General features: G+C 49.3%; 1 protein-coding gene across 1 annotated transcript in view; it reads right to left on the bottom strand.

Moving 5' to 3' along the window:
* The window catches only part of LOC145361002 (RAS protein activator like-3-like), a 91,999-nt gene extending 65,577 nt beyond the window's left edge, over positions 1 to 26,422 (bottom strand). Inside the window, exons 1-3 of the mRNA XM_080216523.1 lie at positions 25,906 to 26,422; positions 12,469 to 12,608; positions 7,061 to 7,133 (exon numbers count right to left, since the gene is read on the bottom strand). Coding sequence (XP_080072649.1) covers positions 7,061 to 7,133; positions 12,469 to 12,608; positions 25,906 to 26,422 — 730 coding nt within the window. The remainder of the gene's footprint in view (positions 1 to 7,060; positions 7,134 to 12,468; positions 12,609 to 25,905) is intronic.
* Between the last annotated feature and the right edge of the window lie 851 nt (positions 26,423 to 27,273).

The following is a 27,273-nucleotide window of genomic DNA, read 5'->3' as shown; positions in this document are numbered from 1 at the left end:
TGGGTGGCACAGTGGCACAGTGGGTTAGCACTGCTGCCTCACTACGCCAGGGACCCAGGTTCGATTCCTGGTTCGGGTCACTGTCTGTGCAGAGTCCGCACCTTCTCCCCGTGTCTGCGTGGGTTCTCTCCGGGTGCTCTGGTTTCCTCCCACAGTCCGAAAAGAAGTGTGGGTGAGGTTGATTGGTCACGCTAAATTGGTCCCCGGTGTTAGAAGGGTAAATAAGTAAGGTTACGGAGATAGGGCCTGGGGTGGGGTTGTTGTCAGTGCAGACTTGATGGGCCAAATGGCTTCTTCTGCATTGTAGGGATTCTATGATTCTATTGCAAGGTTTGAGATGATCTTTCTGTACCAATTACTTAACGATGACACACTCTGTGATCCCGCTGCATCTGGGGTCGCTATCATTGTCTCAGGTTCCTCGCAGAGGCTATCTTGTCTATTAAGTGGCCTAGATAACTGATGGATGGGTTGAAAAATTCACATTTGCCTTTCTTCACGTAGAGGTTGTACTCTAGAGACTGCAGTGTCTCCTCTAAGTTGTGTAAATGTTCCTGTTCAGCTTTGCCCATGATTAGAATGTCATCCAAGTATCAATGGACACTGCTGAAGCCACTTACTATCTGGCAAATCAATTTCTGGAATAAGGTTGGTGTCAATGTTATTTGGAACAGTAGGCGCGACAATCCCTCGCGGCTAACAATCATTATCAGTGGTTCAGCTGCCACCCTCTACTGAAGGTCTGCTTGGGGCAAGTCTATCTATCTTGCTCAACTGCTAACCAACAGCCAGTCCAGAGAATAGCTCATTCTCTCTTCCGCCTTCTTCCGTCGGGAAAAAGATACAAAAGTCTGAGGTTCCGTACCAACCGACTCAAGGACAACTTCTTCCCTGCTGCCATCAGACTTTTGAATGGACCTAACTCGCGTTAAGTTGATTTTTCTCTACATCCTAGCTATGACTGTAACACTACATTCTGCACCCTCTCCTTTCCTTCTCTATGAACAGTATGCTTTGTCTGTATAGTGCGCAAGAAACAATACAATGGGCCAACTGGCCTCCTTCTGCACTGCACTATTCTTGATAGACAATCAATTTCCTTTTAACTAAGCAAAGAAGGCTTTACTTATAATTCTTCTTTCATTATTTTATTTTAAATTAGTAGCCTACATTCTTTTCACAATGTTTTCTCACTGCATTGTCGCCACACTCCCAGAAGGATGCAGAGGCTTTGGAGAGGGCACAGAAGAAGTTTACCAGGATGTTGCCTGGTCTTAGCTATGAACATAGAACATAACAGCGCAGAACAGGCCCTTCGGCCCACGATGTTGCGCCGACCAGTTGAAAAACAATGACCCACTAACCTAAACCAATCCCTTTTCGTCCATAAACCTATCCACGGATCTCTTAAACACCCCCAAACTAGGCGCATTTACAACCTCAGCAGGCAGGGCATTCCAATCCCTCACCACCCTCTGGGTAAAGAACCTACCCCTGACATCCGTCCTATAACTACCTCCCCTTAATTTAAAGCCATGCCCCCTCGTGCTAGCTTTCTCCATCCAAGGAAAAAGGCTATCACTGTCCACCCTATCTAAACCTCTAATCATCTTATATGTTTCAATAAGGTCCCCTCGCAGCCGCCTTCTTTCTAACGAAAACAACCTCAAATCCCTCAGTCTCTCCTCATAGGACCTCCCCTCCATACCAGGCAACATCCTGGTAAACCTCCTCTGCACCCTCTCCAAAGCCTCCACATCCTTCCTGTAATGTGGGGACCAGAACTGCACACAATACTCCAAGTGCAGCCGCACCAGAGTTGTGTACAGTTGCAACATGACGCTGCGACTCCTAAATTCAATCCCCCTACCAATAAACGCCAAGACACCGTATGCCTTCTTAACAACCTTATCTACTTGATTCCCAACTTTCAGGGATCTATGTACACATACACCTAGATCCCTCTGTTCATCCACACTATTCAGAGTCCTACCGTTAGCCCTATACTCAACACATCTGTTATTCCTACCAAAGTGAATTACCTCACACTTCTCCGCATTAAACTCCATCCGCCACCTCTCGGCCCAGCGCTGCAAGGGGTGGGGTCGGAGGAGAGGTCGGAGAAACTCGGTTCATTCTCAGTGGAATGACAGAGGTTGAGGGGTGACCTGATAGAGGTCTACAAGATTATGAGGGGCACGGATAGAGTGGATAGTCAGATGCGCATTCCCGGGTAGAAAAGTCAAGTACTGGGGGACATAGGTTTAAGGTGCGAGGGGAAAAGTTTAGAGGAGATGTTTTTTTGACACGTAGGATGGTGAATGTCTGGAGTGCACTGCCCGGGGAGGGGGTGGGAGCAGCTACAACAGCGGCATTTAAGGAGCAGCTAGACAAATACATGAATCGGGTGGGAATGGAAGGATATGAACTCCGTAAGTCCATACAGTTTTAGTTTAGCCAGGCATCATGATCGGCGCAGGCTTGGAGGGCCGAAGGGCCTGTTCCTGTGCTGTACTGTTCTTTGTTCTTTGATGGCTTCCCTTAACTTATTTTAAGAATCGAGGCTCTGGGCTTTATTTTCTTCTTGATGTCGAGGTTTCAACTGAAAAAAAGAGCTTCAGAATCTAGTTGGAAACCTATCCGTTCGTCACCGGTTTGTTTTCCTGATCAACACTTTTATCCTCGTCGCCAGTTTGCTGTTACATATTCAATGTTTGGACTGGAATTAGCAACAAGGCAAAAGATGACGAGGTGGCACACACTGGGTTTGGAACCAACTCAAAGCATATTTATTTAAGAGCTGTTACCGGATGGAAGTCCAACATGGAAGAGGTTTAAAAAAACTCGTGAATGCCTCTGCTGATGTCACAGCAGACCACGTGACTAACCACACAGAGATGCAATACTGAGAAGCATTGGTAGAGTGGGCATGGAGAAGGTGCTTCCATTAGTAGGAGAGACTAGGATCCGAGGGCACGGCCTTAGAGTAGAGGGACCAACCCTTTACAACCGAGATGAGGAGGAATTTCTTCAGCCAGAGGGTGGTGAATCTGTGAAATTCACTCCCACAGAGAAGGCCGGGCCATTGAGTGTATTTGAGACAGAGATAGGTAGGTCCTTGATTGGTAAGGGTGATGTGGAGTTGCTGGCATTGCACTGGGGTAGGCTGTTAAGGGGTAGGTTTGAAAGGGGTTCAAAGGTTATAGGAAAAAGCTGGGAGAATGGGGTTGAGAAACATCAGCCATGATTGAATAGATCATAGAACCTACAGTGCAGAAAGAGGCCCTTTGGCCCATCGAGTCTGCACCTAACACAGTCCCACCCAGGTCCCACCCTCATATCCCCACATATTATACCCACTAATCCCTCTAACCTACACATCCCAGGACATTAAGGGGCAATTTCTTAGCATGGCCAATCAACCTAACCTGCACATCTTTGGACTGTGGGAGGAAACCGGAGCACCCGGAGGAAACCCACGCAGACACGAGGAGAATGTGCAATCTCCACACAGACAGTGCCCCGAGCTGGGAATTGAACCCAGGTCCCTGGAGCTGTGAAGCCACAGTGCTAACCACCGTGCTACCGTGCCGTGCCGTGAGTAGCAGAGCAGACTTACTGGGCCGAATGGCCTAATTCTGCTCCTGTACCTTATTGTCTTATGTATTGCTTTATAATATGTAACAGATTCAGACACATGCACACACACACACCCGTACGTACACACACAGGACCGGAGCCTCGCTCATCCCCAAACTATAAAATCCCACCCCAAGGCCCGAGGACTTTTCCATGGCTCGCCCCCTCACCCACTCCGATTCCCGTGGCAGGCGGGACAGTAAAATTCTGGCTGTACACCTGGACACACAGCCACACACGGACAGGGTGTGTGATCTTACCAGCTGTTCACACCACCCTGCTGCTGCAGCGAGGTCAGAGAGTTTGGCGGCCGGCCAAATCTCCGTTCACCCCAGAGAGTGGGGGGGGCAGGGGGGGAGTCCCACCAGCGCGAACGGTGGTAAGATTCCGGCACCAGAAATTCACACACATACAAAAGCGCGTACACGCGTACACCAACAGTCACATATACATAGGAACTGTGTAGCAGGCCATTTGGCCCATCCAGCCTGACCCACCATTCAATGAGATTGTGCTTGATCTGCGAACCTAATGTCAGACATACACCCTGCCTCCATGTCCCTTCAGACCTTTGGATAGTGAAAATCTATCAATCTCAGTGTTACAACGCGGAGGTGGTTCCCCTTCTGAGAACTAACAGCGAATCCCCCAAAGAGGAATCGCTCACCTCGTAATCTGTTAAATGTGAGTGCAAGGTGGCATGAACTTTAGTGGTAACTAACAGAAATACCTCACACTCACTTTAAAATAAACACCTAACAATTTATTTCTTTAACTAACCGGGAACTTTAACTAAACAAGTAACACATTGAATGAAATAAGATTCAATTGCAGTGCCATTCAAATAAATGCAATGCCCAATCATTAACAAAAAAAAATAGAATTTAGTCACTCTCAAAAATATACAACCAGGTTTTGTCTCTTTCGGAAGCTTCTGGAGTTTCTCGGTTGATTTCTCTGTAAGTTCTTTCTGATTTGGTACCTTTTACTCAATAGATGGTGTGCTCTCTTAAGACTTATATAAAGAAATCTTAGCTCCAGACGATGGGCATTCACTCTCTCCCTCTCGAGGCTTGAGAAGTAGCAGTTACTATCTCCTGCTTTCCCCCCTTGCACTCTCTTTTATACCTGTGATGACCTACCAATTTTCCTACCACAGGATTGGTCTGATGTTGTCAACACCATTGAATTCAAATATTATGGGGTTCTTGGTTTCTGAGTGCTTGCTTTAAATTGATTGGCTAAATTAAAAATTAAAACAAAATGTTGTCTTGTTAAGACGACTGCTTTGCTTTTCGATGTAAATGTTTCAGTCTGGGACTCTGTGTGTACTTTGCATTTTTAACCTCCAGGTGTTGAAAGAAAACACTAGTTTTTAAAAGAACCACGCAATGTTTTGTCCCTCCAGCATTTTTACACTCTTTACATCTTTACAAAGGCAACTCTGTAACATCAGATTTAAAATCAATAATTCATCTCTCATCAGTTGCTGCCTATGGGAGAGTGTTCCAAACATCTACTGCATTTAGTGCCTCAAAATGTTGCCTAATGTGTGGCGTCATTATTAAACGGCCAGTCCAACCTCACTCAGGACCTCACCCCCATGAGTTTGACTCTTACCATCAATGGGCTACTCAAGTCCGAAGCTTCTCGCTATCCGACCATTTCTTCTCAGTTCATCTCATTCTCTCCCCATCTGCTTACACACATATTAATGCACAAATTCTGAGCAGGAGTCGGCCACTCAGTCCCTCGAGCCTGCTCCCCCATTCAATACATCATGGCCGATCTGTTTATAACCTCAACCGCACATTCCTGCTGACCCCCCGATAACCTTTCATCCCCCTGGTTAATCAAGAATCTATCCAGCTCTGTCTTAAAGTGATTCAAAGACTTTGCCTTTCGAGGAAGAGGGTTTCAGAGATTCACCCTCCCCCGAGAAAAAAAATTTCTCCTCATCTCCATCTTAAATGGGCGACCCTATATTTTGAAACTCTGAGCCCCTAGTTCAAGATTCTTTTTTTATATATAGAATTCTACAGTGCAGAAGGAGGCCATTTGGCCTATTGAGTCTGCCCCAACTTCAATCCCACCCAGGCCCTATCCCCGTAACTCCATGCATTTACCCAGCTAGTCCCTCTGATGCTAAGGGGCAATTTACCATGACCAACGCACCTAAACCACACACCTTTGGACACTAAGGGGCAATTTACCATGACCAATGCACCTAAACCGCACACCTTTGGACACTAAGGGGCAATTTAGCACGGCCAATGCACCCTAACCAGCGCATCTTTGGACTGTGGGAGGAAACCGGAGCACTCAGAGGAACACACAGACTCTGCATAACAGTAACCCGAGCTGGGAATCGAACCGGGTCCCAGACGCCATGAGGAAGCAGTGCCACTGTGCTGCCAAGAGGAGGCATCCTCTCCACATCCACCCTGTCAGTACCCCGCAGGATCTCGCATGGTTGGTATTTTACGATCTCACTCCATTGAGGCTGGTAAAATCCCGCCCCCAGGCTGATGGAGAATTCCGCTCTGGGAGCCTTGGGGCAAGCGAGGCGGTGAAATTACGGCCAATGTTTCAATCAAGTCGCCTCTTACTCTTCTAAACTCCAGTGGACACAAGCCCAGCCTCTCCAACCTTTCCTCATGAGACAACCCCCCACTCCCCATTCCAGGTAAGAATCTCGTAAACGTTCCCTGAATTGCTTCCAACGCATTTACATCCTTCATTAAATCAGGCCATCAGCACTGAACACAATACTCTGGTCTCACCAATGCCCTGTGCAACCAAAACATAACCTCCCTACTCCCTAATCAATTCCTGCCACAATAAACAATGTTGTGGAGACGCTGGTGTTGGACTGGGGTAAACACAGTGAGAAGTCTCACAACACCAGGTTAAAGTCCAACAGGTTTATTTGGCATCATGAGCTTTCAGAGTGCTGACTCTCTTGATGAAGGAGTGGCGCTCCAAAAGCTTGTGACGCCAGATAAACCTGTTGGACTTTAGCCTGGTGTTGTGAGACTTCTTATAATAATAATATTCTCTTAGCTTTCACTTGCTGTACCTCTATACTACCCTTTTGTGATTCATGCACCAGGACACCCAGATCCCTCTGCAATCTCTCATCATTTAAATAATAAGCTTCCCTTTTAGTCATCCTGCCAAAATATTGCCAGTAATCTCACGTTTGCCCACATTATTCTCCATTTGCCAGACCTTTGTCCACTCACTCAACCTATCCGTGTCATTTTGTAGCCCTCCTTACGTCCTCTTCACACCTTACTGTCTCTCTTGCCAGTCCCCATGTCCCCCTGCACCCTGCGGCTTGGTCTGTCACTTCAGGCTTTCAATAATACAGATAAATCTCATCAGTGGCAAGCGGGGAGAACGGAGAGAAGAATCTTACCCCAATTCTGCGATAGGCTGAGGCTGGTGTCAGATATACAGCTACTGGTCCTCATCCTGATTCTGCAGGCACTCTGCAATTACAAACAAGCAGCAGTAGTTAGTGGAGCTAACCAACATTACTACTATTAACCAGTGAGATTATTACTAGAATCACTGCTATTTTTACTATCGTAGAAAAGAGCATTTAAATATTGCTAAAAAGAGAGACATTATCAAGGGTTCCCATCTCGCACTCATCAGGACAGATGCAAGAGTATCAAATTTCAAACTCTCACAACAATTCATACTACACGGGAAAATATTCCAAGTCATGCTCCACAGAAGCAGAAGGGGAAAGACTTCATTCAGGCCATTGAGGTGGGCCTGTTAGAATATGAACTCTTTGATTAAGGGACAAACTGATGGGCCAATCAGGGAGCCTCTTGCTTTGTATTTAACCAGGCGTGTCAGTTCCTCTGGGACTCCGAGTGTAGATGCTGACTGAAAACGTTCTGTACGCCGGAGTCAGACTTGGAAATAAAGGGATTTTGGAGGAGGGGCTTCTGCCGCCGAGGACTCATTACAGAAAGAAGTGGATCCAAAGTGGAAGCAATCGGGTGTTTGTTGACCAGGATGGGAGGCAGGAAGAGTCACAAAGGAGGGACTGAGAGACAAAGCGGTTTAAGATGCGAATGCCGTAGTGTGGACTGCAGAATGGCCTGCAATAGTGAGACCAAGTGAGAGAGGCAGAGAGAGAGGGAGGAACGGAGAGGGGAAAGGGGATGGAGGGAGAGAGAGGGAGGAACAGATGGGAAGGGGAAAGGGGATGGAGGGAGAGAGAGGGAGTAACAGATGGGAAGGGGAACAGGGTTGGGGGGGAGGGAGAGAGGGAGGAACAGAGGGGAAGGGGGATGGAGAGAGAGAGAGGGAGGAAGAGAGAGAGGAACAGAGGGGAAGGGGGACGGAGAAAGAGAGAGGGAGGAAGAGAGGGAGGAACAGAGGGGAAGGGGAACAGGGTTGGGGGGGAGGGAGAGAGGGAGGAACAGAGGGGAAGGGGGATGGAGAGAGAGAGGGGGGAGGGAGAGAGGAAGGAAGGGAAAGGGGAAGGAGGATGGAGACAGAGGGAGAGAGGGAGGAAGAGAGTGGGGGGAGGGAAAGAGGGAGAGGCAGAAATGGAGGACAGGAGAAGGGGAGAGGGGGAAAGGGGGAGAGAGGGAGAGAAGAGGGGAGGGAGAGGGCAGGAGAGGGGGAGGGGAGAGGGGAGGGAGAGGGCAGGAGAGAGGGAGGGGAGATGGGAGGGAGGGAGAGGGGAGGAAGGGAGGTAGAGAGGGAGGCATATAAGACTGGAGTCAGCGTTTGGAGGGAAGGGTGAGTTTGTAGAACAGCCCGGAGAGGGGACAAGGCTATTGGCGAGAATGAGATTAAGATATAAGGAAAAGAGTTTCATATTTGCTGTGTCCATTGGTCTGAAAAGGAAATCATTCAGCACAACGCCCATAGCCTTCATTTACAGGATAAGAATCACCAACTTGGTCAGGTGATGGAGACTGGATGGTGTAATGTCAGTGACAGACAGCAGAGGGAGCAGCTGAGTCACTCTAGAGGTGAAGGAAGTGGGTCGGGTTAACCTCTTGTGATAGAGACAGACCAAGATATGGCTATCGCTGTTCAATCCAGCACTTATCACCCACCCTGAGACAACTGCCTATCGTGCCAGGGCATTTCAGAGGGGCAGTTGAGACTCAACCACATTGTTGTAGCTCTGGAGTCACATGTAGTCGTGATGTGGAGATGCCAAGAGTTTTTATAAATATATAAAAAGGAAGAGGCTGGCTAGGGTGAACGTTGGTCCCTTAGAGGATGAGAAAGGGGACCTAGTGGTAGGGGATGGGGATATGGCTAAGGTCTTGAATAACTTTTTTGTTTCTGTCTTCACGGAGGAGGACGTGAATAATTTGCCGGGTGTTAGCGATGGAAAGGTGGTAGGACTGGAGGGTCTTAATGACATTACTGTTACTAGAGAGGTGGTGCGCGACAGACTGGAGGGGCTGATTGTGGACAAGTCCCCAGGACCGGATGGAATGCATCCGAGGGTTCTGAAAGAAATGGCGGAGGTGATAGTGGATGCCTTGGTGGTTATTTTCCAGACGTCGCTGGATTCCGGGGAAGTGCCGGAAGATTGGAAAACGGCTAATGTTACGCCGTTGTTTAAGAAGGGTGCCAGGCAAAAGGCGGGGAATTATAGGCCGGTTAGTTTAACGTCTGTGGTAGGTAAAATGTTAGAATCCGTCATTAAGGAGGAAATTGCGAGGCATCTTGAAGGGAATTGCTTGATAGGGCAGACGCAGCACGGTTTCATTAAAGGGAAGTCGTGTCTGACAAATTTACTGGAGTTCTATGAGGATGTGTCTAGGGCGGTGGATAGAGGAGAGCCGGTGGATGTGGTCTTTCTTGATTTTCAGAAGGCGTTTGATAAGGTACCTCACAAGAGGTTACTGCAGAAGGTCAGAGGACATGGAGTTGGGGGTAGGGTGTTAGCGTGGATAGAGGATTGGTTGTCAAATAGGAGGCAGAGAGTGGGGGTCAATGGGTGCTATTCGGATTGGCGGTTGGTGACTAGTGGAGTGCCCCAGGGGTCGGTGCTGGGGCCTCAGCTATTTACCATTTATATAGATGATCTGGAGGAGGGAACCGAGTGTAGGGTGTCGAAATTTGCTGATGACACCAAGATTGGGGGAAAGGCAAATTGTGCGGAGGGTGTGGAGAGTCTGCAGAAGGATCTAGATAGGCTGGGCGAATGGGCCAGGAAATGGCAAATGGAATTTAATGTTGGCAAGTGTGAGGTGGTCCACTTTGGTAGGAAGAATGGTAGGAAGGACTATTACTTATGTGGCGAAAAACTGCAGCAGGCGACGGTGCAGAGGGACCTCGGGGTCCTTGTGCATGAGTCGCAAAAACCCAGCTTGCAGGTGCAGCAGGTGGTCAGGAAGGCGAATGGGATGCTGGCCTTCATAGCGAGGGGGATTGAATATAAAAGTAGGGAGGTCTTGCTGCAGCTGTATAGGGCATTGGTGAGGCCGCAGCTGGAGTACTGTGTGCAGTTTTGGGCGCCGCACCTGCGCAAGGATATTTTGGCCTTGGAGGGAGTGCAGAGGAGGTTTACTAGGCTGATACCGGAGTTGAGGGGGTTGAGCTATGAGGAGAGGCTGAATAAACTAGGCTTGTACTCGTTAGAGTTTAGAAGAATGAGGGGAGATCTCATTGAGACGTATAAGATGATGAATGGGATGGATAGGATAGAGGTGGAGAGACTCTTCCCGCTCAAAAAAGACAGTAGGACTAGGGGGCACAGCCTCAAGATAAAGGGGGGGCGGTTTAGAACGGAGTTGAGGAGGAACTTCTTCACTCAAAGGGTGGTGAATCTCTGGAATTCTCTGCCCGTTGAAGTGGTGGAGGCTGCCTCGCTAAATATTTTTAAGAAGCGGGTTGATGGGTTTTTGATAAGAGAGGGGATTAAGGGTTATGGGGAGAGGGCGGGAAAGTGGAACTGAGCCACGACAGATCAGCCATGATCTTATTGAATGGCGGGGCAGGCTCGAAGGGCCAGATGGCCTACTCCTGCTCCTATTTCTTATGTTCTTATGTTCTTATGCCGGCGTTGGACTGGGGTGGGCACAGTAAGAGGTCTCACAAACACCAGGTTAAAGTCCAACAGGTTTATTTGGCAGCAAATGCCACCAGCTTTCAGAGCGCTGCTCCTTCATCAGGGAGTTCTGATTAGAACCTCCCCTATGTGACTCAATGTTAAATTCAGGGTGGCGCGGTGGCACAGTGATTAACTCTGCTGCCTCTCAGCACCAGGGACCCGGTTTGATTCCCAGCTTGGGTCACTGTCTGTGCGGAATTTGCATGTCCTCCCCATGTCTGCGTGGGTTTCCTCCGGGTGCCCCGGTTTCCTCCCACAGTCCAAAGATGTGCAGGTTGGGTGGATTGGCCGTGGTAAATTGCCGTTAGTGTCAGGGGGAGCAGCTCGGGTAAATGTGTGGGGTTTTGGGGACAGAGCTGGGTGAGATTGTAATCGGTACAGACTTGATGGGCCGAACAGCCTCCTTCTGCACTGTGGGGATTCTATGATTCTGATCGATTAGGTATCTGGAGCTTTTCTATTTGTATAGGTTCTGTATCAATAGAACAAGAACAGAAAATGCTGAAAAATCTCCGCAGGTCTGACAGCATCTGTGAGGAGGGAATAGAGCCAACGTTTCGATGACCCTTCATCAGAGCTCCATTCTCTCTCCATGGATGCTGTCAGACCTGCTGAGTTTCTCCAGCATTTTCTGATTTTTTTGTTCAGATTCCAGCATCTGCAGTATTTTGCCATTACCGTATAATAAGTGCAAGTTTTTGTCTCAATGTCTGGTCACCAATCTCTGGTCTCAGGTTTTTGGATGGGTTAATTTTGAAATGACTATAATTTTAATTTAATAAACATCCTTTAATGGATTTAATGGGATTGAGAGTTATAGATGGGCCTGGTAGGTATGGATATGATCGGCACAACTTGTGGGCCGAAGGGCCTGTTTGTGCTGTCGTGTTCTATCCTGGCTCAATCAGGGAGCTCATACTCTGAGAGGCCAACCTCGGTGAGGTTATTACACCAGCAAAACACAAGGGGTGGGATTCTCCGACCACAATTTCCCCAAAACCAGAGTATCCCCCCCTCCGAGGTCAATGAACCTTTCCATTGTCTGAAACCCCTCCCCCCCACCCCACCCCACCCCACCTCCCCCCTCCCCCCCTCTGCCTGTTATGATTCCCATGATGGGCAGGATGGGAGAATTCCGCACCCCAGGTTTTTACCTTGTAAAGGGGAGGCGATGGCCTAGTGGTATTATTGCTCGATTATTAATCCAGTAACTAAATGTCCTGGGGACCCGGGTTCAAATCCCACCACGGCAAATGGTGGAATTTGACTTCAGTAAAAAGTATCTGGAATTAGAAATCTACCGATGACCATGAAACCATTGTTGGAAAAACCCATCTAAGGTCCTTTAGGGAAGGAAATCTGCCGTCCTTACCCAGTCTGGCCTACATGTGACTCCAGAGCCACAGCAATGTGGCTGACTCTCAACTGCCCTCCAAGGGCAACTAGGGATGGGCAATAAATGCTGACCCATGTCCCACGAATGAATAAAAAAAAATTCATTTCACATCTAAACACACAAATTGAGGGGTGGGGGAAGTGTCGGAAAGATTAACAGGCTAACAATCACCCTGTTTGGCCACATTTTAACCCTTCCTTCTGTGGCCAGCATATCCCGGAGGGAGGTTTGAACTTTGGGGCAGGGGAAGGCTGAGCTACACGACCCATACCACCACCCCCCCACCCCCCATGCAATTAGAGATGTACCCACGTTCCCCACATACCTCATCATCCTTGGACAGCAGCACCAGCTGTCCGTTGACTAGTGTACAATTATTGACATCCCAGACTGGGACTCCAGCAGAGGGGGCCAGCGATATGGGGGGGCTCTGAGCGGCCGATACCGAGACTGCGTCCACATTATCTGCAGGAACAAAACCGTCGCGTCTGTCAGCAATTTCTCCACCAAGGGAAAGAAAGATGGAAGCCACACAAAGAAGGTTCAAGAGGCTAATACCAGGGAACGGGGCTAAAGGTTTTAAAGTTTATTTATTAGTGTCACAGAAGTATACAGCATGGAAACAGGCCCTTCAGCCCAACTTGTCCATGCCACCCCAATTGCCCGCATTTGGCCCATATCCCTCTATACCCGTGTAACCAAGTAAGGCTTACATTAACACTGCAATGAAGTTACTGTGAACATCCCCCAGTCGCCACATTCCAGCGCCTGTTCGGATACCCTGAACTTAGCACGGCCAATGCCCTCTAACCAACACATCCTTCAGACTGTGGGAGGAAACTGGAGCACCCGGAGGAAACCCACGCAGACACGAGGAGAACATGCAGACTCCACACAGGCGGTGACCCAAGCCGGGAATCGAACCCGGGTCCCTGGCGCTGTGAGACAGCTGTGCTGACCACTGCGCTACCACCTGGGGGCTTATCTTATGAGAAAAGGTTGGACAGATTTTGACAAAGGACTGGAAACGTCAGCTCTTTTCTCTCCTTACAGATGCTGCCAGAGCTGCTGAGATTTCCCAGCGTTTTCTCCTTTGGTTTCCAATTCCAGCATCCACAGGGATTTGATTTCACTCTTTAGGAGAGGTTAGGTTTGTAACCGCTGGAGTTTAGAAGAGTAAGAGGTGATTTGATGGAAAGCTTTACAATCCTGCTGGGCCATTGATAGGCTGGATGTGGAGAGGATTTTTCCTCTAATGGGAGATTCTAGAACTATGGGGTCACTTTATAAAAATAAGGGTTTGCCCATTTAGGACGGAGATGAGGAGAATCTTTCTCTCTAAGAAGGTGGGGAGCCTCTGAAACTCTCTTAGAATCATCGAATCCCTACAGTGCAGAAAGAGGCCATTCGGCCCATCGAGTCTGCACTGACCACAATCCCACCCAGGCCCTACCCCCATATCCCTACATATTTACCCACTAATCCCTCTAACCTACGCATCTCAGGACACTAAGGGACAATTTTAGCACGGCCAACCAACCCAACCCACACATCATTCGACCCATCGAGTCTGCACCGGCCACAATCCCACCCAGGCCCTATTCCCGTAGCCCCACACATTTACCCTGCTAATCCCCCTCACACTAAGGGTCAATTCAGCATGGCCAATCAACCTAACCCGCACATCTCTGGACTGTGGGAGGAAACCGGAGCACCCGGAGGAAACCCACGCAGACACGGGGAGGATGTGTAAACTCCACACAGACAGTGACCCGAGCTGGGAATCGAACCCGGGTCCCTGGTGCTGTGAGGCAGCAGTGCTAACCACTGCACCGCCCGCTGATCCTTGAAAGGCAGTGGGAGCAGGGCCTGTGGATATTTTTAAGGCAGGGTAAGTTGATTCTTGATTAACCAGGGGGTGAAAGGTTGTCGGGGGCCGGGGGGGGTGTCGGTTGGAACGCAGGGTTCAGGTTACCATCAGATCAGCCATGATCTTACTGAATGAGCTCGAGGGGCCGAGTGGCCTACCCCTGCTCCGAATTCAGACGTACTTATATTCATAAAAGACAGCTGTACAGTTTTATACATTACCCAGGAGTAAAGGCAGGATAATCAGCCCCCTTATCTCAGATATATAAACTATCCATCCATATTAACATATTAACAGAGAGGTTTATATCTCATTAGTAACTCTTCCGACATCATCAGGGTCCGTCTACACTTCCCGCTGCCTCGACAAAGCAGCCAGTATAATTAAGGACCCCACGCATCCCGGACATTCTCTCTTCCACCTTCTTCCGTCGGGAAAAAGATACAAAAGTCTGAGATCAGGTACCAACCAACTCAAGAACAGCTTCTTCCCTGCTGCTGTCAGACTTTTGAATGGACCTACCTCGCATTAAGCTGATCTTTCTCTGCACCCTCGCTGTAACACTACATTCTGCACCCTCTCCTTTCCTCCTCTATGAACGGTATGCTTTGTCTGCATAGCGCGCAAGAGACAATACTTTTCACCGTGTATGCTAATACATGTGACAATAATAAAACAAATCAAACCAAACACCCCAAAGTGCAGAGGCAGTGTTGGGAATGGAGTATTGAAGATTACCAATGCACCACAGACCAGACTGAAATGAGCACAGCTATCATGGAGAGTTAGGGCTGGAGGAGATTACAGAGATAGTGAGGCAGATAAAGTTATGTTGGGATCAAGAGAATGAAAGGTTTGTCGTATGAGGAGCGTTTGAGGATTCTGGGTGTGTACTTGATGGAGTTTAGAAGGATGAGGGGGGGAACCTCATTGAAACTTACAGAATATTGAAAGGCCTGGATAGAGTGGACGTGGGGAAGATGTTTCCATTCGTCAGAGAGACTCGGATCCGAGGGCACAGCCTCAGAGTAAAGGGACAGCCCTTTAGAATCGAGATGTTAGGGTTAGGGTTAGGGTTAGGGTTAGGATTAGGGTTACAACAAGGTACCTGCTTATGTGCTTAAAAAAATAAAATTAAAATCACATGAGTTCTTTCCTCTGCAATTTCAAAGACTTGCTTCAAGATTATGCCGCACTGTCAGAGGGTCAGTGCTGAGGGAGTGCCGCACTGTCAGAGGGTCAGTGCTGAGGGAGTGCCGCACTGTCAGAGGGTCAGTGCTGAGGGAGTGCCGCACTGTCAGAGGGTCAGTGCTGAGGGAGTGCCGCACTGTCAGAAGGTCAGTGCTGAGGGAGTGCCGCACTGTCAGAGGGTCAGTGCTGAGGGAGTGCCGCACTGTCAGAGGGTCAGTGCTGAGGGAGTGTCGCACTGTCAGAGGGACAGTGCTGAGGGAGTGCCGCACTGTCAGAGGGTCAGTGCTGAGGGAGTGCCGCACTGTCAGAAGGTCAGTGCTGAGGGAGTGCCGCACTGTCAGAGGGTCAGTGCTGAGGGAGTGCCGCACTGTCAGAGGGTCAGTGCTGAGGGAGTGCCGCACTGTCAGAGGGTCAGTACTGAGGGAGTGCCGCACTGTCAGAGGGTCAGTGCTGAGGGAGTGCTACATTGTCAGAGGATCAGTGCTGAGGGAGTGCCGCACTGTCAGAGGGTCAGTGCTGAGGGAGTGCCGCACTGTCAGAGGGTCAGTACTGAGGGAGTGCCGCACTGTCAGAGGGTCAGTGCTGAGGGAGTGCCGCACTGTCAGAGGGTCAGTACTGAGGGAGTGCCGCACTGTCAGAGGGTCAGTGCTGAGGGAGTGCCGCACTGTCAGAGGGTCAGTGCTGAGGGAGCGCCGCACTGTCAGAGGGTCAGTACTGAGGGAGTGCCGCACTGTCAGAAGGTCAGTGCTGAGGGAGTGCCGCACTGTCAGAGGGTCAGTGCTGAGGGAGTGCCGCACTGTCAGAGGGTCAGTGCTGAGGGAGTGCCGCACTGTCAGAGGGTCAGTACTGAGGGAGTGCCGCACTGTCAGAGGGTCAGTACTGAGGGAGTGCCGCACTGTCAGAGGGTCAGTGCTGAGGGAGTGCCGCACTGTCAGAGGGTCAGTGCTGAGGGAGTGCCGCACTGTCAGAGGGTCAGTACTGAGGGAGTGCCGCACTGTCAGAGGGTCAGTGCTGAGGGAGTGCCGCACTGTCAGAGGGTAAATCAGTAATCATTGGAATATTTACCTGGTCATTATTACGTTGCTCCTTGTGGAATCTTGCTGTGCCTATTGGCTGCTGTGTTTCCTATGCTACACAGTGATTACCCATTACATACTGTCCTGAGATTGTGAAAAGGACTGTCGAAATATCTTTCTTTGCTGCCATTACTACACCCGGGATGATCTCGGAACCAGTATAATATTTTACGTCATATATTTCCAAGTCAGGATGGTGAGTGACTCGGAGGGGAACTTGTAGGTGGTGGTGCTCCCGTGTATCTGTTGCCCTTGTCCTTCTAGATGGAAGTGATCATGGGTGTGGAAGGTTAAAGGAGCCTGGGAGGATTGCTAGATGGTTCACCCTGCTGCCAGTGAGCATTGGTGGTGGAGGGAGTGAATGTTGAAGGTGAACGGACCAACATGGTGCAGGAAGTAGGCCATTCGGCCCTCGAGCCTGCTCCACTATTTAACAAGGTCCAAGCTGATCCGATCCACCCATCCCTGATAACCTACCACCCCCTCAACTTACCAAGAATCTATCTGGCTCTGCCTTAAAAACATTCACAGACTCTGCTCCCACTGCCCTCTGAGGAAGAGAGTTCCAGAGACTCACCCTCCTCTGAGAGAAAAGCAATGGTTAGCCGTACTGCCTCACAAGGACCTGGGTTCAAATCCAGCCTTGAGTCACCGTCTGTGTGGAATCTGCACATTCTCCCCGTGTCTACGTGGGTTTCCTCCCGCAGTCCAAAGATGTGTAGGTTCGGTGGATTGGCCATGCTAAATTGCTCCTTAGTGTCAGGGAGATTAGTAGGGTAAATACATAGGGTTGTGGGCATAGATTCTGGGTGGGATAATTGTCTTTGCAGGTTTGTTGGGACGTATGGCCTCGCTCTGCACTGTAAGGATTCTATTCTATGATTTCTCCTCACCTCTGTCTTAAATGGTCCCTTTATTTTTAAACACTGACCCTCCCCCCACACCCCAGGTTCTGGAATTCTCTCCCTAAAGCTTTCCAACTCTTTAGCTCCCTCTCTCCTTTAAGACGCTCCTTGAAATCTTTGCCTTTGACCACACCTTTAGTCACCAGTCCTAATATCTGTTGGTATAGTTCAGTGCCTCAGTTACAAGCCAGGTCGATGTCACTACTGGGCAGAAAGGTCCCAGAATGGAACTCTGGCTCAAAAGACCCTGGGCGCTTGCCCCAAGAGTATGGATTTTCTTCCAACAAAGCTGAGAGAGATGTTTCCTCTCTCACTACTAAGCTTCTTGTACTCTGGCTTCCAGTTCAAAACCAACCTAAAAAAGGGTCTCTGCCCTAAACATGACTCCTGGTTGCTCCAACTGCTTATATACTTTACATGTGGTAAACTGTCTCAGCACAATGTAGCCACAGTTTAAACTGAAACCACAAACCCCCATATACAAACACTTCTGTTTAACTGGAATTTTACACTTCCTTATTTGGTACTATGTCCTTAAGAGAAGAATTTTAAGCATGTTTTCTGCAGTTATAAACAGCCTCCTGATTGCATATTTTAAATCTGGGCCTAATGCAATATCCTGGAGTTTTGTGACCCTTTGGAATTGTTAGGGGGAGGTTGATTGACAGGTCAAGGTCAGGCAGGTACTTTGGAGAAAATTCAAAACCCTTTGCTTTCAGTTTGAGCAGAAGATGTTTGGATTCCAGATTGTCAACGGTGTTTGTGTGTGTATGTGTGTGTGTCTCTCTCTCCCTGGTATTGGAAATTTTGTTGACTAGTTAGATACTGTTTGGACTGCAGACTGGAAGCAGTCTTTCTTGTCTCCGGAGGGGAAATTTAGCTGTTGATGGTTTGCTAGCTAACATTTAGAAGCCAAGAGATTGGCTGTGTCTCGACATCAGGGCACACTGGCAGTTCCAGAGTGGGGAAGTCAGGGTTTCAATTTTGTACCCACAGTGGGTGTTGCAAAGCTGCAAGATCCAGTATCATGGGAGTATACTTACTTTTTTTGTTACTGGGGTGTATATTTGTAGGGATACTCACATTGGAAAAGTATTCGTAGCTGTAAAGGTTTATAAATATCATGGTTGTTTTATTATTTGTAACTGGTAAAAGTTATTGCTATATGTTAACTGTATTCTTAAATAAACTTTGTTTGATCAAAGCTCCCTAGTGGTTCACTTGAATCATACCTGGAGTGGAACATCTCATGATTACTGGCATCAATGTTCAAAGTGCCAAACTTATGGCTCTAAGCTGACTTCATAAAACAACTTGGAGTTTCTGACCTGGATTATAATATGATATAGAAACCCCCAAAGTAAACTCACTCAAACCTAAAGAAAAGTTTATTTATTAGTGTCACTAGTAGACTTACGTTAACACTGCAATGAAGTTACTGTAAAAATCGGCACACTCTGGCACCCGTTCTGGTACACTGAGGGAGAATTTATCACGCTCAATGCACTCTAACCAGCACGTCTTTCAGACTGTGGGAGGAAACCAGAGCACCCAGACGAAACCCACACAGAGACGGGGAGAATGTGCACAGACAGTGACCCAAGCCGGGAATCGAACCCGGGTCCCTGGTGCTGTGAGGCAGCAGCGCTAACTACTGTGCCACCCTTTTGCCTTATTTCTAATGTCCAACCATCCCGCCATAGATCATTTCGAACAACTCAGCTTCCTGGCAAGGTTCCTGTGAAGCACCTTGAGCCGGTTTGCACCACTAAAGGTGCTACATAAATGCAAGCTGTTGGAAAGTTAGATAACCGGGCTGCATCTCCTGTCGAAGGACAGAATTGTGCTTTGCCCAATCAGTCACAATTGGGGCACACACAGGAAGTGGTGAGGGGGGAGCGGGGGGGGTGGGGGGGATGGGGGAATGGTTTTAACTCCAGCCCCCTGACTATTGTCCAGTTCCTCAGCCGCAGTGAAAAGCCCCCGGCTGGAGCTCAGGAGCAGAATTGAATCTTCCTGCCGTCAGTCAGTGGGCAAAGGGGGAGCTCCAAAGAACACTCAGCAATTCAGATTAAACAGGTAGGCTTTATCTCATGCTCCATTTTAACCACACAAATGTGGTGCAGGTTTTGTGTCGCAGGAACATTCAGTGTAATGTTAACTCGACACTAACCCTGGTGTTTCTATTGGCCAGATCGCAGAAGTTGCGTGTTCAGCACACGCTTTGTGGCTGGTGTTGACAGTTAATGTCACGTGTGCAGTGAAACCAGACATCTCCTGTCTCGCTCTGTAGGCCCAGATGTTGTGTTTAAAATATATTTAGAAGCCAGTTCTCTCCGTGAAACGTCTGAGGTTCTGGGGTCTTTGACAGGCTGAGAGGCAGCTTCCTCCCCCCCCAATCCCGCCGCCCCCGCTGCCTCTCCCCACCCTCCACCCTCTCCCCACCCTCCATCTTCTCCCACCTCCTCCCCCATTCCCTCTTCTCGTAACCCCTGCATCGGCACTCTCCTCCACACTCTCCTCCACCATTCCCCCATACTCCCTCCTCTCCCCCAACCCCCTCCCCCTCTACCTCTCCCTACCCTCCACCCTCTCACCCCTCCTCCCCACCCCCATCACCCTCTGCCCTCCCCCTCTCCATTCCCTCTGTTCCCCACCACCCCTCCCCCCTCTCACCACCCTTTTCCCCACCCTTTCATCCCTCCCTCTCCCTGCACCCTCTGCCTCTCCTCCCCTGCTCCTTCCTTTGCCCACACCAGCACTATCACCCTCCTCTCTCTCTCTCTCTCTCCCTCCTCTCCCCTCCACCTCCACCCTCTTCTCCTTTCTCCTCCTCCCCTCCTCTCTCCTCCTCCCCCCAGCCCGCATCGCCAGCCTCTCCCTCCCCCTCCCCTTCTCCCCAACCTCACCCTACTGGGCATCCACCCTCTGCTCCTCCCTGGTCCCTCCTCTACTCCTTTCCCTCTCCTTATTCTCCCCCTACCCACCCACCGCCCCCCCACCACTCCCTCCTCTCTGCCTGGCGCACCACCACCCCTTTTCCTCTTCCCCCTCCTCCCCTGCGCCCTCCTCCCCACCACCCCACCTCTACCCACCCCACCCCACGCTCCCCCTCTCCAACTGGTGGGTCACAGATCCAGGTTCTGGATAAGGGAGTGGCCATTTGGGATGGAGTGAGGAGAATTAGGGGCGGTGGGAGGTGGGAGGGTGGGGTGGGGGTTACAATTCTTTGGAATTCTCCATCGCAGGGACATTCCGTCATTGAGCTTGTTCAGGAGTCGGATGGTTTGATTGTCGGACGGTGAGACAAATTGGGCAGGAATTGTTTGGGGAACATCAGCCATGACCTTATTGGAACAGAACAGACTGATGGGCTGAATGGCCTTGCTCCCATTGCTGATGTTTCCTTCATTCCTTTTCTTCAAGAATCCATCCATCAAGATTAAATATTAGTCATGACGATAGATTGTAACAATGTACAGGAACTGAGAGAGGCCATTCGGCCCCTCAATTCTGTTCTATTCAATGACCATTATTGCTCTGCACCTTAATTTCCATGAACCTATACATCGCTTACTCAAACTGACCCATTAAAAACTAGTTCCGTCCATCTCATTGGCTCAGCCATTCTTGTGCGGGGAGTGAGGAGAAACGCAAGTCACTCTTATCCGCTGTCAAATCTCAATAACTTCTCACAACTCAATCAGAAGACTGATATCTTTTCATTTTACTGTTAACTTGGGCTTAATCTCTTTGGGCTTTGTCGAGTAAGTTGCTGTGTGTTCATAGAATCGTAGAAATCATAGAATTCTACATCCCTACAGTGCAGCAGGAGGCCACTCAGCCCATCGAGTCAGCACCGACCACACTCCCACCCAGGCCCTACCCCCACAACTTCACACATTTAGAGTCATAGAGGTTTACAGCATGGAAACAGGCCCTTCGGCCCAACTTGTCCATGCCATCCCTTTTTTTTAGCCCTAAGCTAGTCCCAACTGCCCGCATTTGGTCCATATCCCTCTATACCCATCTTACCAATGTAACTGTCTCAACGATTTTTAAAATTATACCCACACCATTTGCCACACTAATCCTTCCAGCCTACACAACCGGGGATACTAAGGGTCAATTTCCTGGGGTGGCACGGTGGTTAGCACTGCTGCCTCACAGCGCCAGAGATCCGGGTTCGATTCCCGGCTTGGGTCACTGTCTGTATGGAGTTTGCACGTTCTCCCTGTGTCTGCGTGGGTTTCCCCCGGGTGCTCCAGTTTCCTCCCACAGTCTGAAAGACGTGCTGATTAGGGTGGATTGGCCGTGCTAAATTCTCACTCAACGTACCTGAACAGGTGCCGGAGTGTGGCGACTAGGTGATTTTCACAGTAACTTCATTGCAGTGTTAATGTCAGCCTACTTGTGTCACTAATAAATAAATAAACTTAGAATTTAGCACGGCCAATCAACCTAACCCGCGCATCTTTCAGACTACGGGAGGAAACCAAAGCACCCGGAGGAAACGCACGCAGACACGGGGAGAATGTGCAGACTCTGCACAGACTGGTGATTTTGGGTGAATGAAATCTGAGTCGTTGTGGGAACATCCACTTTTCCATGCCTGTTATAATCAGGGAGTTATGGATAGTGATGATGGAGTCCCCAGCTTTCTTCCCACCTAACCCTAACCCAAACCCATTCCCAAAGCTAACCAGGAATCGCTCCCACTCTGACCACAACACTCTCCAGGAAGTTTACTGCCGCCTTCCTAATCTCAGGGATTTCCTGGGCAGTTTTTGTTTCTCGATGAGATATGAAGGGTTATGTGATAAGGCTAGGAAGTGGAGTTAAGGGTTGTCACATTACATCAGCCATGACCTCAATGAATGGTGGAGCAGACTCAATGGGCCGAATGGCCTACTTCTGCTCCTACACCTTATGGTTTTACACCAAAGTTCAAACATTATTGATTAGTGTCACAAGTAGGCTGACATTGATGGAGTTACTGTAAAAATCCCCTACTCCGGCGTCTGTTCTGGTACACTGAGGGAGAATTTAGCACGGCCAATGCACCCTAACCAGCACATCTTTCCAACTGTGGGAGGAAACTGGAGCACCCGGAGGAAACCCACACAGACACGGGGAGAATGTGCAGTCAGTGACCCAAGCTGGGAATTGAACCCAGGTCCCTGGCGCTGTGAGGCAGCAGTGCTAACCCACTGTGCCACCGTGCCGCACCGTACATTCACAAAACAGAATATCCCTTCTCCCTGGGAGTACGTGCGAGCTTTGCCTCATTGCCATCCCCCTTCTCATCTACTTTCTGGGCAAACCGTCGCCTCCTGCTGGTTAGTTTGAGCTGCTCGAGAGCCGTACCTGACTCTCCCTCACAGGATGTGAACTTTATTGACTCTGTCTGTGTTTGCAAAAACAGTAGATTCTAAAGGTCAGTGGTAGCAGATGAAAACGGCAGCACATTCTGCCTTGCACAGAAACACCTTCCAATCCAGTCCCTGGGTTTGAGCTGAATTAACTGATGTCTTACGGCGCAACAGTTGAGGCCTCAGGTTTAAGCTCAATTTTTCTTTACCTAGAAAGATCTTGGCAGTTCCTTTAAGGAGCTGAGGAGGCCATTCAGCCCTTTGTGTCATGCTGTGCCTGTTCAGTAGGAAGAGGCTAGTTTGTATCTACACTCCATTGTCACACCTTTTCCCCTTATCTCTTGATCACTAAAACCAAACCCTTTTGATCGTAGTGCAGAAGGTTTCAGCTTATTCCTCCCCGAGCATTCAGGGCCTCTCCAGAGAAGGGGAACTTCACTACTGGGACGGGAATCCAAGAATGTCTGCCTCCCACCTGAGAGGTGGTTCCCCTCTCACCTCCAGCCTCACAGCTCCATCCCTCCCTCTGTTACGGTCTTCCGTGTCTCCATATTTGATTCCTTTGTTACTACGATCATTGCTTTTCCCAATCTCTAACAAATACGCTACCTCGCGCACACCTCCATCTCTTATTTTATGGTGGCACAGTGGGTTAGCACGGCTGCCTCGCAGCGCCAGAGACCCGAGTTCAATTCCCGGCCTCGGGTCACTGCCCATGTAGAGTTTTTCGTTCTCCCCATGTCTGCGTGTGTTTCCTTCAGTTTCCTCCTACAGTCCAAAGATGGGTGGGTTAGGTCGATTGGCCATGCTAAATTGACCCTAGTGTCAGGGGGATTAGCAGGGTAAATATAAGGGGTTACAGGAATAGGGCCTGGGTGGGATTGTGGTCAGCGTAGACCCAATGGGCCAAATGGCCTCCTTCTGCACTGTAGGGATTCTATGATCTTATTTATTCATTGACAGGATGTGGGCATCACTGGCTGGGCCAACATTTATTGCCCATCCCTAATTGCCCTTTGAGAAGGTGGTGGTGAGCTGCTTTATTGAATCGCTGCAGTCCCTGTGGTGTAGGTACACCCACCGTGCTGTTAGGGAGGGAGTTCCAGATTTTAACCCAGCAACAGTGAAGGAACGGCCGATATAGTTCTATGTCAGGGTGGTGAGTGGCTGTGAGGGGACCTTCCAGGTGATGGTGTTCCCCACGTATCTGCTGCCCTTGTCCTTCTAGATGGTAGAGATTGCGAGTTTGGAAGGTGCTGCCTAAGGAGCCTTGGTGAGTTGCAGTGCATCTTGTAGACGATACACACTGCTGCCACTCTGCTTCGATGGCGGAGGGAGTGGCTGCTTGTCTTTGTCCTGGATGGTGTCGAGCTTCTCGAGTGTTGTTGGAGCTGCACCCATCCAGGCAAGTGGGGAATATTCCATCACACTCCTGAGTTGTGCCTTGTAGATGGTGAACAGGCTCTGGGGGAGTTAGGAGGTGAGTTACTCACCGCAGGATTCCCAGTGAACTCCCTGGTTCTCCACAGTCTCACAGAGAAAAAAAATTGAACTGTTGCATTTTCAGTCTTAACGAATTCTTTCCTGGAACATCAAACTGAGATGGAGGCTTTCTTCCTCTCCAGCCTGTCCTCCTTCTAAAATCTACAGAATTTTAACATCAGGCTGGGCGCCAGCTAACCAGCAGGCCTCAATCAACCTCGTATAACCTCCTGTTTTATCAACCTTCTGGTGCCTTGCGTATTGATAGAGTGCCGCACTATCTGCCCTGCTTTCTTTACAAGATGAGATCTTCAGTTGGGGTTAAGAAAGAACTCTCATTTCTGTAGCACCTTCCGTGAGCTTGGAATGTCCTCGGGTGCTTGACAGCCACTTGTGAGGTGAAGTCACTGTTGTCATTGTGGGAAACGCAGCGGCCAATTTGTGCACAGCAATATCCCACAAACGACAATGAGGCCATCTTTTATTTTGATGTGGAGATGCCGGCGTTGGACTGGGGTAGGCCACAGTAAGAAGTCTCACAGCACCAGGTTAAAGTCCAACAGGTTTATTTGGTAGTACGAGCTTTCAGAGCTCTGCTCCTTCATCAGGTGAGTCTCTGACGAAGGAGCAGCACTCCAAAAACTCACGATACCAAGAAAACCTGTTGGACTTTAACTCGGCTTTGTGAGACTTCTTACTTTTATTTTGAGGTATTGATTGGGGCGAATAAAAGATGCCAAGGCATTAGTTTGAAGAAAAGGTGGGAGGGTTATCCCTAGTGTTATGTTATAAGTTCACCCTTCAGTTCCTACCGCAAAAAAAAACGGTCTCATTGTCTTTTGTGGGATCTTGCTGTGCACAAATTGGTCACTGAGCTTCCCACAATGACAGCAGTGACTTCACCTCACAAGTGGTTGTCAAGCACTTGAGGACATTCCAAGCTCACGAAAGGTGCTACAGAAATGAAAGTTCTTTCTTAACCCCTCACCTACGCCTCAGAAATAAAAATTATCAGGCCGTTACACTCTCTGGAATTCAGAAGAATGAGGGAAGATTTATAGAAATGTATACATTTACAAAGGGAATAGAGAGGTAAGGTAGAAGGAGGGAGGTTGTTTCCACTGGCGGGTGAAACTAGAACTCGGGGGCACGGCCTCAAAATAAGAGGGAGCAAATTTAGGACTGAGTTGAGGAGGAACTTCTTCACCCAAAGTGTTGTGAATCTGTGGAATTCCCTGCCCAGTTGAGGCTACCTCATTGAATGTTTTTAAGGCAAGGATAGATAGATTTTTGAACAGTAAAGGAATGTCCTTCTTGCTCCAGGCGGCCTACTCCTGCTCCTAGTTCTGACGTTCTCTCATCACCCTTTATGGGAGCTTGCTGTGCACAAATTGACGACAGTGAATTCTGCTGCTAAGCCTGAAAGATTAGCTCTGTTTCTCTCTCCCTCTCTCTCTTCCTCCACAGTTCTTCCAGACTCTTCCATGCTCACGGCCCACCTCAAAAAAATAGTCAAAAGTCTGGCTGTGCGTGGGGGTGGGATTGTAGAAACTGCAGAGCTTATTGTAAACGTGTCACACCCTCCCCATGTGGTATCAAAGGACGGGATCTATTCACTCCCAGTTTCCTCAGCTAACCCACCCATTGGCTCATGCCAACCATCCCCTGAAAATACACCAATGGGTTGCAAGAAAGCAACCCCCCTCGCCACCCCACCCCCACTGAGGGAATCCACCCCCTCCCCCACGCATCCCCCCCCCCCCACCATTACATCAACATCCAGCATCAACATTGAGCGCAGAGTCCCAACATTCAAAGAAGGTCAAAGAGCTGACCCCAACACACAGGTAGGGTGGAGGAAAATACCTTGCAGGGATTGGTCCGCTGCCAACTCCTGGAAGGAACGTTTCCGCGACAGGCGATGAGAAAACGAAGTCAGCAATCTCCGGATCCTCTCAGCCGAGTCTGATTTCACCTTCCGCAGGGTTCCGGGACCCCTCGCGGGTTGGGGTGGTTCGGATTGAGCGCGCTGGTAGCTGAACTTCTTGGACAGATTTTCCTTCTTGCTCCTCACGGCCGGGCCTTCGCCCTGGGTCGGCTCCCCGGCGCCGTCCCACTCGGCTGCGGCCCTGTCCCCCTCCGTCTCCGGGGGCCTATCCCCCTGGAGGCCCTGCCGAGGGTCCTCAGTGGCTCCAGCTGCCTCCTTCGGGTCTCCTCCTCCTGCAGCCTCCCTCGCTGAAGCCACCGGCTCCTCTTCCCCCTCGTTCCTCCTCGCGTTCAGCTTGGAGCCCGTGAACCACCTGTAAGCATTCAAAGGGTTGCCTCCCGAATGTTTCTCCACCGGCGCTGCCGCGGCGGAGTTTGAATTCTCCTCCACGTCCATCGCTAAGCAACCGGGGCAAGAATCCCCGTCAATCGTATCTGACAATCCTCTGCTCGGGTAAGGCGTGTCACGTGCCTCTGGGCGCCGCCTGAATTCTGCGTGTGTGCGCGCGTGTGTGTCTGTGTGTGGGTGGGTGGGTTTTTAATTTAAAAAAAGAGAGGTATTGCATTGGTACATCTGTTGAAAAGGAAGTAAAGGAGGGTGCGAAGGCAGGAAGGCTGCCTCACACACTTAGCTACACCAAAGGAGATCACAAACCACAAGTCAGACGGAAGATTAAGAGGATTGTTTTCTTTCAAAAGTTCAACACTTGCCCTCCCCACAAGGAGGACAAAGCAAAATCCCTTCTCCTTTATGAACTACTCTAGTCCTCTATCATTTCACCAACGTGGCACCTTCTCTTCAGTTGGTGTTTAAGAGGGAGATAAATTTAATTTTGTCAGAAGCATTGAGATAAACCTCAGCCGGCGAGAGTCCATCAACTAAATACTTATTCTCCATTTGTCAATAGGTCCAGAAAACGCGTGGAATAAATCTCTCCGCAGGATAATGAAATGATACAGTGTGCCTTTTAGTTTGATTTGATTTATTAATGCCACATGTATTAGTAGACAATGAAAAGTGGTGTTTCTTGCACGCTATACGGACAAGAACATACCGTTCATAGAGAAGGAAAGGAGAGAGTGCAGAATGTAGTGTTACGGTCATAGCGAGGGTGTAGAGAAAGATCAACTTAATGTGAGGTAGGTCCATTCAAAAGTCTGATTGGGCAGCAGGGAAGAAGCTGTCCTTGAGTCACGTGACCTCAGGCTTTTCTCTCTTTTTCCCCATGGAAGGAGAGGGAAGAGAGG

Source organism: Carcharhinus amblyrhynchos, chromosome 33, assembly GCF_965287045.1.
Source record: "Carcharhinus amblyrhynchos chromosome 33, sCarAmb.v2.hapA, whole genome shotgun sequence".
Taxonomy (NCBI): Eukaryota; Metazoa; Chordata; class Chondrichthyes; order Carcharhiniformes; family Carcharhinidae; genus Carcharhinus; species Carcharhinus amblyrhynchos.
The sequence above is the reverse complement of the archived record's forward strand: the minus strand, read 5'-3'. Positions and strand labels throughout refer to the sequence as shown.